General features: G+C 46.4%; 1 protein-coding gene across 1 annotated transcript in view; it reads right to left on the bottom strand.

Annotated features, from left to right (window-relative positions):
- Nucleotides 1-14,726, bottom strand: part of cabcoco1 (ciliary associated calcium binding coiled-coil 1) — a 129,345-nt gene extending 114,619 nt beyond the window's left edge. The window contains exons 1-3 of the mRNA XM_060841767.1: nt 14,699-14,726; nt 12,548-12,628; nt 2,812-3,023 (exon numbers count right to left, since the gene is read on the bottom strand). Coding sequence (XP_060697750.1) covers nt 2,812-3,023; nt 12,548-12,628; nt 14,699-14,726 — 321 coding nt within the window. The remainder of the gene's footprint in view (nt 1-2,811; nt 3,024-12,547; nt 12,629-14,698) is intronic.
- Between the last annotated feature and the right edge of the window lie 2,353 nt (nt 14,727-17,079).

The raw sequence follows: 17,079 nt of genomic DNA on the forward strand, positions 1-17,079 counted from the left end.
TGGGGGGACAGGAGTTGGGGGTGACAGGAGTTGGGGTGACAGGGATTGGGGGGACAGGAGTTGGGGGGGACAGGGGTTGGGGGTGGGGGTGACGGGTTTGAGGGACAGGGGTTGGGGATGGGGGTGACAGGGGTTGAGGGGACAGGGGTTGGGGGGCAGGGGTTAGGGAGGACAGGGGTTGGGGGTGGGCTGGACAGGGTTTGGAGGGACAGGAGTTGGGGGGACAAGGGTTGGGGGGACAAGGGTTAGAGGCGGACAGGGGTTGGAGGCGGACAGGGGTTGGAGGGGACAGGGGTTGGAGGGGACAGGGGTTGGAGGGGACAGGGGTTGGGGGGTGACAAGGGTTGGATGGGACAGGGGTTGGGGGTCAGGGGTTGGGGGACAGGGGTTGGGGGTGACAACAGTTGGGGGGACAGGGGTTGGGGGGACAGGGGTTGGGGGGGACGGGGTTGGGGATGGGGGGTGACAGGGGTTGGAGGGTAGAGGGGTTAGGAGGACAGGGGTTGGGGGTGACAGGGTTTGGGGGGTCAGGGGTTGGGGGGGACAGAGGTTGGGGGGACAGGGACTGGGGTGGGGGAGACAGGTGTTGGGGTAGGGGGTGACAGGGGTTGGGGGGACAAAGGTTGGGGGGGGACAGGGGTTGGAGGCGGACAGGGGTTGGAGGGGACAGGGGTGGGCGGGGTGACAGGGGTTAGGGGTGACAACAGTTGGGGGACAGAGGTTGGTGGGGACAGGGGTTGGTGGACAGGGGTTGGGTGATCAGGGGTTGGGTGATCAGGGGTTGGTGAGGGACAGGGGATGGGGTAGAGGGGTTAGGAGGACAGGAGTTGGGGTGACAGGGGTTGGGGGGTCAGGGGTTGGGGACAGGGGCAGGGGGACAAGGGTTGGGGGGACAGAGGTTGGGGGGGACAGGGGTTGGGGGGATAGGGGTTGGGGGGATAGGGGTTGGGGGGATAGGGGTTGGGGGGGACAGGGGTTGGGGATGGGTGGGTGACAGGGGATGGGGGTAGAGGGGTTAGGAGGACAGGGGTTGGGGTGACAGGAGTTGGGGGGTCAGGGGTTGGGGGACAGGGGTTGGGGGTCGGTTGGGGGTGGGGTGGGGGAGACAGGTGTTGGGGTAGGGGGTGACAGGGGTTGGGGGGACAGGGGTTGGGGGACAGGGGTTGGGGGGGACAGGGGTTGGGGGGACAGAGGTTGGGGGTACAGAGGTTGGGGGTCAGGGGTTGGGGGTCAGGGGTTGGTGGGGGACAGGGGTTGGGGATAGGGGGTAACAGGGGTTGGGGTAGAGGGGTTAGGAGCACAGGGGTTGGGGGTGACAGGGGTTGGGGGTGACAGGGTTTGGGGTGATAGGGGTTGGGGGTCAGGGGTTGGGGGACAGTTGGGGGTGAGGTGGGGGAGACAGGCGTTGGGGTAGGGGGTGACAGGGGTTGGGGATGGGCTGGACAGGGTTTGGGGGTCAGGGGTTGGGGGGACAAGGGTTGGGGGGGACAGGGGTTGGAGGCAGACAGGGGTTGGAGGCGGACATGGGTTAGGGGAACAGGGGTGGGGGGGTGACAGGGGTTGGGGGGGACAGAGGTTGGGGGGGACAGAGGTTGGGGGGGACAAGGGTTGGAGGGGACAAGGGTTGGAGGGGACAGAGGTTGGAGGGGACAGAGGTTGGGGGTGACAGGGGTTGGGGTGACAACAGTTGGGGGGACAGAGGTTGGGAGGACGGGTTGGGGCGGACAAGGGTTGGGGAGACAAGAGTTGGGGGGACCAGGGGTTGGGGGTGGACAGTGGTTGGGGGGACAAGGGTTGGGGGGACAAGAGTTGGGGGGACAAGGGTGGGGGGGTGGGATGGGAGTTGACGGGTTGACTGGGGTTTGTGGGGGTTCACGGGGGGGTGGTCAGACGGGGCAGGGTTGGGGGTCAGGGGTTGGGGGGACAGAAGTTGGGGGGACAGAGGTTGGGGGGGACAGGGGTTGGGGGACAGGGGTTGGGGAGACAGAGGTAAGGGGGTCAAGGGATGGAGGGGGACAGAGGTTGGAGGGGACAGGGGTTGGAGGGGACAAGGGTGGGGGGGGTGACAGGGGTTGGGGGTGACAGGGATTGGGGGTGACAGGGGTTGGGGGTGACAGGGGTTGGATGGGACAAGGGTTGGGGGGACAGGGGTTGGGGGTCATGGGTTGGGGGTCAGGGGTTGGGGGTCAGGGGTTGGGGGGACAGGGGCTGGGGGGGACAGGGGTTGGGGAGACAGAGGTAAGGGGGTCAAGGGATGGAGGGGGACAGGGGTTGGAGGGGACAGGGGTGGGGGGGTGACAGGGGTTGGGGGTGACAGGGATTGGGGGTGACAAGGGTTGGATGGGACAAGGGTTGAGGGGACAGGGGTTGGGGGGACAGGGGCTGGGGGGACAGGGGCTGGGGGTCGGTTGGGGTTGGGGGACGGAGTTGGGGGGACAGGGGTTGGGGGTCAGGAGTTGGGGGTGGGGTGGGGGAGACAGGCGTTGGGGTAGGGGGTGAAAGGGGTTGGGGGAACAGGGTTTGGGGGTGGGCTGGACAGTGGTTGGGGGGTCAGGAGTTGGGGGGACAGGGGTTGGGGGACAAGGGTTGGAGGGGGACAGGGGTTGGAGGGGGACAGGGGTTGGTGGGGGACATGAGTTGGGGGGGTCAGGGGTTGGGGGGTCAGGGGTGGGGTGGGAGTTGACGGGTTGACTGGGGTTTGTGGGGGTTCACGGGGGGGGGTGTGGTCAGACAGGGCAGGATGCAGCCGCTCGGTGACGGCTCTCCGGGAGAGAGTCCTCCTCCCAGCCCGTATCGCGGGCGCTCACCTACCGCCTGCTGTCCTGAGATATCTTTGTCGTAGATTTTGCGGGAAATGTGGTTGTGAGCGACCTGAGAGGTTGAGCCCTCGACCTGAGAACGGCCTGACCGCGACTTCATGCGGGGAGCGATCATGGCGGCGGCAGCCGGTACCATGGCAACGGCGGCCTGGCACCATGGCAACCGGCCGGGCCACAGCGCGCAGGCGCCCCGCCCAGCCCACCCTGCAACAAGAATTACTCACCATTAAAACTCTAGGGACACAAAACCTTGGCATTCTTTAACCAAATACTTTGTAAATTGTCTTTTGGAGGAAATGCATAATTTACATATGCAATAAATAAAACGCACGCATTCGGTTTATGTTTGAAAACAAAATCAAAATTAAAATCGATTTGTATTCTGAATTACCAAATTTCACTATTTTTACATGCATGAGAATTAACATGCATAAAATTAAAATTAAATTTTGGCTAACAGTAAGTGTGAGAAAAAGGAGCAGGAGGAGGCCACTGTGCCTCTCAAGTCTGCTCCATCGTTAAAAATAGGAGCATGGTGGATTGGACATCCTTCATGTAAAAAATAAGGTCTGCAGATGCTGGAGATCACAGTTGAAAATGTGTTGCTGGTTAAAGCACAGCAGGTCAGGCAGCATCCAAGGAATAGGAAGGGCTTCCTGATGAAGGGCTTATGCCCGAAACGTCGAATTTCCTATTCCTTGGATGCTGCCTGACCTGCTGTGCTTTAACCAGCAACACATTTTCAACTGGACATCCTTCATGCCCAGTTTCCAGCCCTTTCACTAATCCTTGAGTCCAAATAAAACACACCTATTGGTTCCTCTTTGTTCATTTGAGATTTCCTCAATAAAAAAATTCTATTAAATTAGACACAATTCTCCTTTCGTTAAGTTATGCAGACTCTGTTTGATTAAGTTATAATCTTTCAGATGTCCTTAATAACAGATTCCAATATTTTTCTAACAATGGATGTTAGGCCTATAGTGACCCACCTTTTTGTCTTTTTGAATATGTGTCACATTGACAGGTTTCCGATCCTCTGGTACTTATTCAGAATCCATGTATTTTTGGAAAATTATGACCTTTGTATTTACTATCTCTGTAGCTACCTCTTTTAAGATCCTAGGATGCAAGTCATTGGTATCAGGGGACTTATCTGCCTCTACTCCTATGAGTTAGTCTAGAGTCATAGAGTTATAGAGATGTACAGCATGGAAACAGACACTTCGGTCCAACCTGTCCATGCCGACCAGATATCCCAACCCAAACTAGTCTCACCTGCTAGCACCCGGCCCATTCCCCTCCAAACCCTTCCTATTCATACACCCATCCAAATGCCTCTTAAATGTTGCAATTGTACCAGCCTCCACCACATCCTCTGGCAGCTCATTCCATACACGTACCACCCTCTGCATGAAAAAGTTGCCCCTTAGGTCTCTTTCATATCTTTCCCCTCTCACCCTAAATCTATGCCCTCTAGTTCTGGAGTCCCCGACCCCAGGGAAATGACTTTGTCTATTTATCCTATCCATGTCCCTCATAATTTTGTAAACCTCTGTAAGGTCACCCCTCAGCCTCCGATGCTCCAGGGAAAACAGCCCCAGCCTGTTCAGCCTCTCCCTATAGCTCAGATCCTCCAACCCTGGCACATCCTTGTAAATCTTTTCTGAACCTTTTCAAGTTTCACAACATCTCTCCGATAGGAAGGAGATGAGAATTGCACGCAGTATTCCAACTGTGGCCTAACCAATGTCCTCTACAGTCACAACATGACCTCCCAACCTCTGTCCTCAATGCTCTGACCAATAAAGAGCTGAAAATGTGTTGCTGGAAAAGCGCAGCAGGTCAGGCAGCATCCAAGGAACAGGAACTTTGACGTTTCGGGCACAAGCCCTTCATCAGGCTTATTTCCTGATGAACGAAACGTCGAATTTCCTGTTCCTTGGATGCTGCCTGACCTGCTGCGCTTTTCCAGCAACACATTTTCAGCTCTGATACTCCAGCATCTGCAGACCTCACTTTCTCCTCCACTCTGACCAATAAAGGAAAGCATACAAAACGCCGCCTTCACTATCCTATCTACCTGCGACTCCACTTTCAAGGAGCTATTAACCTGCATTCCAAGGTCTCTTTGTTCAGCAACACTCCCCAGGACCTTACTATTAAGTGTATACGTCCTACTAAGATTTGCTTTCCCAAAATGCAGCACCTCGCATTTATATAAATTAAACTCCATCTGCCACTTCTCAACCTATTGGCCCATCTGGTCCAGATCCTGTTGTAATCTGAGGTAACCCTCTTCGCTGTCCACTACACCTTCAATTTTGGTGTCATCTGCAAACTTGCTAATTGTACCTCTTATGCTCGCATCCAAATCATTTATGTAAATGACAAAAAGTAGAGGGCCCAGCACCGATCCTTGTGGCACTCCACTGGTCACAGGCCTCCAGTCTGAAAAACAACCCTCTACCACCATCCTCTGTCTACTATCTTTGAGCCAGTTCTGTATTCAAATGTCTAGTTTTCTCTTATTCCGTGAGATCTAACGTTGCTAATCAGTCTCCCATGGGGAACTTTGTCGAACGCCCTACTGAAGTCCATATGGATCACATCTACTGCTCTGCCCTCATCAATCTTCTTTGTTACTTCTTCAAAAAACTCAATCAAGTTTGTGAGACATGATTTCCCACGCACAAAGCCATATTGACTATCCCGAATCAGTCATTGCCTTTCCAAATACATGTAGATCCTGTCCCTCAGGATTCCCTCCAACAACTTGCCCACCACCGAGGTCAGGCTCACTGGTCTATAGTTCCCTGGGTTGTCTTTACCGCCCTTCTTAAACAGTGGCACCATGTTTGCCAACCTCCAATCTTCCAGCACCTCACCTGTGATTATCGATGATACAAATATCTCAGCAGAAGGTCCAATAATCACTTCCCTAGCTTCCAACAGAGTTCTTGGGTACACCTGATCAGGTCCTGGGGATTTATCCACCTTTAACCATTTCAAGATACTTTTTCACTTAAATCCTCTCCCATATTCTCGAATAATAGTGGGATATTCAAAGTATCGTTCACTATAAAGACTGATGCAAAATATCTGTTTAACCCCTCTGCCATTTATGAATTAGAACAACCGTACCTCCAGCTCGCCCTCAATATTGTACTAGGTACTGAGCATCAATTTAGGTCTTGAGTGGGATTCAAAGACCAGAATACAACCACCAAGCCATAACCATACAGTGACAAATTAAAAACCTTTACTAACTGTGGCAATGCTGTCACTTTAAAAAGGTCATTTTGTCCTGGGTTTTTTTTTGAAGAGAGCTTGTAAAATCAGACATGTGGAACCTGCTTCTGTAAATGGCTTAAGTAAGTAACTTAAGAGGCCTTTAGGTTTTTTTTAAACAGTTGGAATAATGGAAGTTCTCACAGACTAGTCTTTCTAGGTTTGTTTTAGCTGAAGCAGTCAGAGTTGTTTGGGGTCCCAACAGGTTGGAAGCTTCAGTAAATGATTTCTAGCTGCTATTTTGTCTGAAATCTTGATGTTGTTTCCTCCTGGATTGAAGAACTGCATGTAACAATTTGTACCTGAATATGCCTTTTTGCCAAGGGGTGTGTTTATGGGATGTTACTATATTGGAGAAAGTGAGGACTGCAGAGAGTCAGAGTCAAAAGGTGTGGTGCTGAAAAGTATAGCAAGTCAGGCAGCATCTGAGGAGCAGGAGAGTTGATAAGCCCTTCAACAGGAGTGTGGAAGGGGAAGGGGACTGATAGATAAATGGGGCAGGGAGCTGGGGGAAAGGTAGTGGGATGGCAATTGGTAGATGCAGGTGGGAGGTAATTGTAATAGGTGGTTTGGGAGTGTGGGATGGATAGGTGGGAAGGAAGATGGACAGGTCGGACAGGTCAAGAGGATGGTACTGAGTTGGAGGGTTGGATCTGGAATGAGGTGGGGTTGGGGAGATTTGGAAACTGGTGAAGACAATGTTGATGCCATGTGGTTCCAGGATCCCGTGGCAGATCATGAAGCTTCTTCCTCCAGTTGGTGGGTGGCTTTGATTTGGATGTGGAGGACACCCTGGATTTATATGTCCTTGGGGGAGTGTAAAGGGGAGTTGAAGTAGTTGGTCACAGGGCAGTGGGGCTGTTTGGTGCCTGCTGACCAGGGATATTCCCTGATCCACTCTGTGAGTGGGTGTCCTGTCTCCCCTATGTACAGGAGACCACATCAATAGCAATGGATGCAGTAGATGAGGAGGGTAGATGTGCAGGAAACATCTAATTAGTAATAGCTACTGTATCTATTATTTGGTTAAGCTTTCCAAAAGTTGTTATTCTAAATTCTTCTTTCTACTGTTTGTATTTTGACTATAGTGTTTAAATAAATTGTGTTCTGCTTAATGTTGAGTAGTTTGACCAGTCACAACACATCTGGAACATGCTCTTCACTCCTACATTTAAAATAAGAAAAAGTTAGGGTCTTGGCTACCTTCTTAAAATATTTTGACGGGGTCTGATCTGGTTAATAACACTTGCACATTCAGAATATCCTATAATCTCAGTAATGTTGGATACAGGAATAGTACGATATAATAATACAATAACTTTTTTTCTTGAGGCAAAAGCATTACTGTATCTAAAACAATGGTATAGCTATATCACTAGGAATTGTTTCTTTCCAGCAAGTTTACATTTTTGCTAATCATTTGATATCATAAATTGCAGCATCATGATTCATAATTAAATCCTGATTCTTATCTTATTGACTTAATTTTTTTCAGTTGTTTAAATTATATTTTGGTGCACTGAAAAAGTATTGGAGCTGTAGGTTGCAAACCTTCAAATAAAGAAACTATCCTTCTTTCCTAAATATGATTCCAATTTACACTATTTTTCTAATTGCTGCAATGAATCCCTCCATAGAAACCAAGGCTGTAGCTTCTTCAATTTGTTTTACATTTATATGTTTGAAACATTTATTCCATGATAAAAGTTACACTAAATCTGATTGAAAACATGTGGATTCACATCACTGATTATCTAAACATATTGACAACTTTTTAAAAAGGGAATATTCAGTAAAATATTGCAGATGTTCACATTACTCTTGGAATGCAAACTTATCTCATTTTCCAAGTTTCAACTTTCAGAAGTTTGAAAAGAATATCTGGTTAAAGTGATTCCATCTCATTAGTGTAAGCTGCACAAGCATATTGAAATGAAGCACTATCGATATTCCCATACATTTTATTGTTCATCTGCTGACATTAAATAATTAAAGGTCAAGTCTAAAACTTGAGACCAGTTGTAGAGGGAGAGAGACTGTTGCAAGATGGATGGCTGCACCTTAAAAATGTTAGGTATTTTACTGATTCACAAAGTGACTGGATTGTCCCAGGCTGACCAAATTAACTAAGTCAGTCGTGCCTCTTTCAAAGCATCACGAATATGAGTGGTCCAATCACAAAAGAAAGGATCCCAAAACAAGTACCATCGACTCAAAAAGATAGCATGCTAATTAAATTTTGAAAATTATTATTGATATCTAAAAGACGCCTTGTATCCTGAAAACAAAAATGTTGGAGATCACAGTAGGTCAGATAGCATCCATGGAGAGAGAGCAAGCTAACAGATTAAGTCTCCATCAGCCCTATGTCCTGTTGTGCCCATAGCTGTGGAAGGCACCAAATGTATTCCTTGGTTCTGCATTACTCCTCACCAGGAACAATAAAGCTGGAACGAATATCTGCACAGGAAGGTTAACTAGAGTTCTTGGGAAAGTATTAAACTAACTTGGCTAAAGAAGGGTACCAAGATGAAGCATTGGATGGAATATACTAGATTTAAAAAAAGCACTCAGAGAGATAACAGCATTAGAATAAAATGTTGTTTAAAAATGGAAAAGGTTAGACATGAAGTGGGATGATGGAACGGTGGGCAGACATGAGGATGTGGAGTGCATCTATGAAAATATCCAGAGCATAGTAACTAAAGTTTTTTGCATTTCAGGCACAAATGTAGACATTTGGGATTATGGTATACTGAAACAGCAGGAACTGTTCTGGACCAGGGAAAGGATATGAATCACAGAAATGTCACTACAAAGAAGAAGGCCATTCAGCCCATCTGACTCTTCAAATAAACATTATCACTTACAGCCAAACTCCTGCTTTCTCCTTCCATACCTTTGCATATTGTTTCTATCCTAAATAATTATCCAATACACTTTTGGGACCTTCATTAAACAAATTGATATTCCTAGCTACAATGATTTCAAGAAAGACATGGAAAGACAAATTAAAGAAAGACTTGCATTTATGTAGCAAGTCTGTAAATATTGTTACAGATTACAAAGTACTGTTTGAAGTGTAGCTTTAGTTGTAGAGGATAGGGCAGCCAGTGTATCATTCCATCAGTGTCACAGAGAGATTATTTGGTATTAATCACTATTTAAGTTTGTTGTGCAACTGGAGTTATAGAGTCCAACCAATCCATGTGGTGCAGTGGGTAGCCAGAAGTCACTTTAGAACATGATGACCAATGATGATACATTCATAATATAGCCATAAAGGATGATTATGAATTTGTAAGTCCTTCCAAAATACCTCAATAACAGGCAGTTCGAATGGAGAAACTCCAGGTGAGCCGTGCAATAGAAAATAAATGGAAGGCTCTACCATTATTATTCAAAGTTCTGGACCATAACATGCATGTAAATGTGTATGTTGCTACATAACCTGTAGTCCCTAGGGATTTTGGTAATAGCTGTCTTGATGGCCAGTGTGAAACATTTAAGCACTTGTCCAAGTTCTCTAAATACTCCTTACAGGTCTTCCCTGTCATTAACACATTATCCTGATAAATGGTGACTTGGGGTAGACCTTGCAAAATGTTCTTCATTGTCTGCTGGAAAATGGCATCTGCTGATGACACCCCAAAAGGCAGTCTTGTATATTGATGGAAGCCCTTATGGGTGTTGATTGTAGCATATTTCAGGGAATCCTCACCTAATCACAACTGCAGATACTCATGACTCACGTCCAAACTTGTGAAGGTCAGCTCTCCCTCCAGCTTTACATATAAGTCTTTTATATGAGGGATTTGGTATTTAACCACCTGTGAAAAACGATTTACCAGTTGTTTAAAATCCCCACAAAGGCAAACTGACCCATCATCAGGCTTCACATTCGGTAAAACTGGTGGTGCTCATTCTGCAAACTGCACTGGTTTCATGATTCCTTCACTTTTCAGGCTCCTGATTTCTGTTTCTACTTTTGTATATAAGGAAAATGGCAGTGGGCAGACCTTCCCAAATGGTGGAATTGCTTCTTGATCAACATGCAAGGTGGCCTTGGCCCCTTTGATAGTCTCTAGACCTTTGTGAAAAACTTCCAGGTATTTAGAACAAAGACAAGCCCTACGCATACAACCGATCTGCTCAGATGAGGGTGAACGTGACAGACACCTACAAGTACTCAGGGATGCTCTCACAAGAACGGGGTATGATACCCAACTCATTGACCGCCAGTTCCGACGTACCACAGCAAGAAACCGTAACAACCTCCTCAGGAGACAGAGACGTGCTGCAACCGACAGGGCACCCTTTTTTGTTCAGTACTTCCCAGAGGTAGAAAAATTACGCCATGTTCTTCATGACCTGCAACACATTATCAATGAGGATGAGCACCTCACCAAGACCTTCCCCACACCTTCACTACTTGCCTTTAAACAACCGCCAAACCTCAAACAGATCGTTCGTAGCAAGCTGCCCGGCTCTCAGGACAACTCCATACCACCCTGTCACGGTAAGCGCTGCAAGACATGTCAGAGTGTGGACATAGATACCACTATTACACGTGGGGACACCTCCCACCTTGTACATGGCAGGTACTCATGTGACTCAGACAACATTGTCTATCTTATACATTGCAGGCAAGGATGCCCGGAGGCATGGTACATTGGGAAAACTGAGCAAAGGCTATGACAACGGATGAATGGGCACCGCACAACAATCAACAGACAGAAGGGCTCCCTCCCAGTTGGGGAGGAGCACTTCAGTGGGCCAGGACATTCGACCTCAGACCTTCGGGTGACCATCCTCCAAGGTGGACTTCGGGACAGGCAGCAGAGAAAATTGGCCGAGCAGAAGCTGATAGCTAAGTTCGGTACCCATAGGGAGGGCCTCAACCGGGACCTTGGGTTCATGTCACATTACAGGTGACCACCATTGCACTACACACACACTCTCACACACACACACAGGCACTCCTCTACACACATACACACCGGCACACATATACACAGACGCGCACACAGACACCCACACACACCCTTACAGACACACACACTCCCACACTCACACATGCACCCCCTCACGGACTTAAAACACTCTGCACTCAATACACACACACACATACACTTTCTCACACTAACAACCCCCAACCCAGACAGACAGACACACAGAGACAGACAAAGACCCACATGCACACATATATTTTGTGGGGTGAATTTGTACTTGCAGGGTTACATTGTACTTCGTTCAAAAACTGCATGCATTCATATAGAACTCCGTTATCTCACTTTTTAGATTAGAATCAATCTAAACATCATGGCATAGACAGAGAACACAGGGAGCCAACACCTTCAACATACTGTCTAGCTATCACCATTGTTAACAGCTAACCCGAGAATGCAACTTTTTTTAAAAAAAGGTTTTGTGATTTACACATGAAAGAAGTGAAACTATCACGGTATTCTAACCGGTGAAAGGCTTAACAGACAATCATTTTTCAATGTATGATTTCAGTCACATCACACTGTAAATTTTTGCTATAAATTCTGTGTGTTAGGATTGAGCCCTCCACTACCACCTGATGAAGGAGCGTGTTTCCACTTAAACCTGTTGGACTATAACCTGGTGTTGTGTGCATGTGATTTTTAACTTTGTACACCCCAGTCCAACACCAGCATCTCCAAATGAAGGGCTTTTGCCCGAAACATCAATTTTACTGCTCCTCGGATGCTGCCTGAACTGCTGTGCTCTTCCAGCACCACCAATCCAGAATATGAGTTCTCTTCCTCAATTCAGACCGATTGGGATTCTTTTGCTGTCTCGAGTCCACATACCAGCTGCAACTACAGTGGCCTGTTGGCACGGATCCTTCAGAAAATTCTAACCGTTTGGCCACGGCTTGGCTTTGTTTTGGGTTTTGCTGTGGGCTGACCTAGAGTCCCTCTGTTCAGGATCTGTTCTGAGTGAGGTTATGCAATTCCCCAAACTCACTTGGACAGATAAGGCTGTCTATCTCCATTGGAAGATCCTGTAATTCAAAAGGTTCATTTGCCACATTTTCTAATGACAAAGCCAGTCGTAGTATCTGACATCCAGTTGGGTTTTGCATGGTCACATCATTAATCCCAGTCTTGTCACCACTGAAATAATTCCATGATGGCCAGTATCCCATCACCAAGTGACACACAATGCATATTAAGTGACACTGACCCAGCTAGCACAGAACCAGCTCTAGAGTGAGCAGAACCCCTGATGCTCCAGTGTATATCTGTCAGCCAGGGCTCCCTGATTGGACCAGGTTAACAGCCCCAGTCAGGAAACTCATATTCTATGAGATCCACCTGGCTGACCTCATTCCAATCACTACAATTTCCAAATATGATTGTTTTATTCATTGAACTTTCCCTCTGGCAGGGGGGAGAAGTTGGTACATGCAGGGGTGGCTTCAGCACCCTTGCCATGCTCCTGGTGGAAGTCCTGGCACTCAGGGTTGGAGCTGCTTTTGGAAACAGCTGCAAATAAGAGGCAGTTAGAGATAATTACGAAGATACTCAACTGGATAAAGGCTGAGTTGAAAAGGGATCTACCCAGATGCATTGGATAGAGAATGTCAGGTAAACAGTAGGTTAAAAAGGAAATCTTTCAGTGAGAGAGAAATTCATAATATCATAAGACCATAAGACATAGGAGCAGAAATTAGGTCATTTGGTCCATGGATTCTGATCCACCATTCGATCATGGCTGTTAGGTTTTTCAACCCCATTTTCTCGATCTTTCCTCATAACCTTTGATTCCCTTGACAATCAAGAACTTATCTACCTCCGTTTTAAATATACCCAATGACTTGGCCTCCACAATGAATTCCATAGATCCCCTACACCCTGGCTGAAGAAGTTTCCCCTTACCTCCATTCTAAAGGGTCTTTCCTTTACTCTAAAGCTGTGCCTTCGGGTCCTCATCTCTCCTGCCAATGGAAACATCTTCCCAACACTCACTCTGTCCAGGCCGTTCAGTAAGTTTCAATCAGGCTGCCCCCCCCCCCATCCTTCTAAACTCTATCGAGTATAGCCCCAGAGTCCTCAAAGCTTCCTCAAATGTCTAGCCTTTCATTCCTAGGCTCATTCTCATGAACATCCTCTGAATACGCTCCAGGGACAATACATCTTTCCCGAGGTATGGAGCCCAAAATTGCTCATAGTGCTCTAAATGTGGTCTGACCAGAGCCTTCTGGAGCCTCCGAATTACACCCCTGCTTTTGTATTCTTATCCTCTCGAGATGAATGATAGCTTTGTATTTGCCTTCAGGTTCAGATTCAACAGATTCTCATGAGGGCGACAAGAAGGGTATTGAAGTCCAACCATCCTGTAACCTATCCTGCAGGAAGAACACATTCAACTGAAGGTACGTCAACATTGAAGGGTTCAGCTGCTGTGCTGCAAAGACAGTTTTGTCCATTTACTAAGCTTTGAATCCCTGCCTGTCTTCAGTCGTGGAAAGGACTTCTAAATTAATTTTTAAAAGAAACTGTCAGCTAAATAAATCAAATACGGAAGAAAATTATTCATACGCAGACACAACTGAACGGTTTTATAGAAATACTCACTTAGTAAGTAGCTGCATAGATCAGACCGTGACATGTTTATTTAAATTTATATCCGTGCTCTGGACGGAACTCCTGTGGTCACGCTGTAACCAGACTTACAAACAACACTGTATGCAATACATTGGGTTCCACTAAATCTGTGTCTGTGTTTTGAGAATGTAACTATTAAAACTGTCACTGGAGCAAGGCCCTTTTGCCAACCTTTCAGAGAATAGCATCAAACAGGTGATGTTATTCCCTAGTTTAACAATGGACTATCCTCTGACCCAGGAGGAGTAAGTGATCAAAAATCCTGCGCTTTGCAGGTCTGCGGGGATGGGTTTGTAGAAGCTGAAAAGATTGAGGTGGTACAATCAAAGGTGGAGGGCTGCATCAATTACTTGTCAGAGGGATGACATTTCTGTTATAAACATGTATGTTTAAGGACAAAGTTCAGCAACTGGTAAGAGAACTGGATGGATTTGATCAGCCATACATGTTCCTCCAAATGATTTTGAGGATAAATGATGATTGATATTAAAGAACATAAGAGAATAGAGCACCCGTGAATAGATGGTCTACTTATTAGATGGTCAAATAGACCATCTATTTGAAACAGTGCATTGAAGTTTGAGTGTTATTATTTAATTATTTATTACACAAACTATTGAGTCAAACTGGACTTGAAATGTTAGCTCCGTTTCTCTTTTCAAAGATGCTGCTGGACCTTCTGAGTTTCTCCAGCATTCTCAGTTTTTTGTTTCAGGTTTCCAGCGTCTTCCACATTTTGCTTTTGTTCAGGTGTTTACTGTCAATTCTCTTGAAGGTAAGCCCACCTTGAAAAGATTCCCTGTTTTCCAGCAGAATTCCATTTTAATCTTTCAACTTGATCACCTTCATTGCTGTCTATCTCCCTCTTAATGCTGAATAAATTGTTTACTAACTTTTGCTTTCAAAGCCATATCTCATTCCTCAGGATTGTCTTAGGCTCTGTCTTACCCTGCGTGTATTCCAGTTGAAGCTCCATCCTTCATGATTCGAACCCAACCAGGATTACAGGTTCAAACAATTGCTGGAAAAACTCAGCAGGTTTGGTCTTATCTGTGGTGAGAAGGTCTAATTAGCATCTTGGGTCCAGTGACCTTTCTTCAGAACTTCAGTTATGAAATTGAGGGGGGTTGCTATATGCAGGTTGGTATATGTTGGTATAACTCAACACAGCTAGTTGAATAACTTTATAATGAAAAGCTACCTATGCTTTCTCTACATAAATGCTGTGAGACCTTCTGAGTTTCTCCAGCAATTTCTGATTTTGTTTCTGATTTCTAGCATCAGCAATTTTTTATTTCATTTTTGTTCATGATTACAGGTATCTCTGAGACATACACCACTCCTCAGACAACTGCTCCCACAGCATTCTGTGCCATGCGACACCATATTCACACAGTAGGGCTTATGCCCGAAACGTCCTGTTCCTTGGATGCTGCCTGACCTGCTGCACTTTAACCAGCAACACATTTTCAGTACCATATTCACACACTCAACCAGCTCTGAAGAAGTTTCATAATGGACTTGAAACATTCCTCTCTCTACAGAGGCTGCTGGACCTACTGAATCTCTCCAGCACTCTATGTTTATTTAAGACTGCTGAGTTGTCTAGAGATGTGACTCTTCACCATTTGCCAGCTCACCTCCAATCCCAGTCCTACCCGCTCCCCAAAAGCATTGGTGTTGAATTCAGGTATGAGAGTTTAGGAGGGAAATTGCAGATACATTTGCAAACATCCTGACGTGACATATGACAGTGGACTAAGAATTTGTGAAGGCACATTTTTAGATGCAAGGTCTACAATCACAATCTGTTGACATCTATTCCTAATGAAAAGGAACCTGAAAGAACTGTAGAATCTGTAAATTGGAGACACAAACAGAAATTGCTGAAAAAGTTCAGCAGGTCTGGCAGCATCTGTGAAGAGAAATCAGTGTTAACATTAAGTGACCCGAGGACATTCTGAGGAAGGGTCATGACCCGAAATATTAACTCTGATTTCTCTCCACAGATACTGCCTGACCTGCGGAGCTTTTTCAGCAATTTCTGTTTATGCTGCATTCCCTTTGAGGCAGGCAGTATGCAAACTTGGAACAGCCTCATTATTTACCTCCTTGCAGAATTGATCCAGGTAGAATCTGAGCTGGGAGCTGCTCAAATACTCAACGGAGGATCCAGCAGAGTGTGACAGTAAATGGCTCTTATATGCAGCCTACCCCTCTTAAGGGCAGTCAGTGTAAGGAAGCTACTATTGGCTAGTAAAAAGTGAGGTCTGCAGATGCTGGAGATCACAGCTGAAAATGTGTTGCTGGTCAAAGCACAGCAGGTCAGGCAGCATCCAAGGAACAGGAAATTCGACGTTTCGGGCCAGAGCCTGATGAAGAGCTCTGGCCCAAAACGTTGAATTTCCTGTTCCTTGGATGCTGCCTGACCTGCTGTGCTTTGACCAGCAACACATTTTCAGCTACTATTGGCTGTCTGTATTGACAGTGACAGCAAAGAGAAGCTGCACAAATAAAACTCCAGGGAAGAGAGAGTACTTCTGTGTTCATGGATGCAATATTGGCAGTATAGTAATGGAGGTTAACAGGACGGAAGCTGAGAGGGGATGTCTGAGAAAGTAATGGGTGGAGTGGCCACAGTCTGACTTAGAGGACTTCAGCAACAGTGACGTAAGTAGTTCAATGACTTCACGTGACAGTTGTCAAGGCCTGTGCGTATACCTTCAAAGGATATCTCCTGTCCATACCCCACAAACCTCACATACTGCGCATTGAACTATATCTTCTTCAGGTGGTCGTCTGCAGCACTCTGGGCTCAATGCTAACACTTCACCCACTTCATCATCAGTCACGTTCCAATGTTGCCAGTCTAACACAAAGCTCTCCCTGCTTTCAAGTACCTCCAGTCATTTGGCTGTAACAGGTGCATCCCTGCAACACATTGATATTGTATTACATCTTGTTTGGGATAGTTTCTTTCTCACTTCTCAGGTCCATGAAGAAAAATGCATAGCCTTTGAAGGCATTTTGTGACATACGCTTATTCAGTATTGCAAATCACAAAGTATAAGTCCCATAAACTGTTTGATTAATACTTGTTCATATCAATAAAGACCTTGAATTTATTCATAGCCTCAGAATGTCTCAAAAAGTATCACAAATAATTAATTATTGTTATGTATGTAAATACAGAAGCAAGCTTTAGCACAGCCAGGGCTTGTGGATAAAATAATTTTGTGGTATTTGATGATGTTGACGTTGATGCACCTGAGATTTTGCTCATCTTCTTTAAGTAATGGATGAAATGTTTGTGAATATCTGTAAGGACA

The sequence above is a fragment of the Hemiscyllium ocellatum genome, chromosome 22, assembly GCF_020745735.1.
Source record: "Hemiscyllium ocellatum isolate sHemOce1 chromosome 22, sHemOce1.pat.X.cur, whole genome shotgun sequence".
NCBI lineage: Eukaryota > Metazoa > Chordata > Chondrichthyes > Orectolobiformes > Hemiscylliidae > Hemiscyllium > Hemiscyllium ocellatum.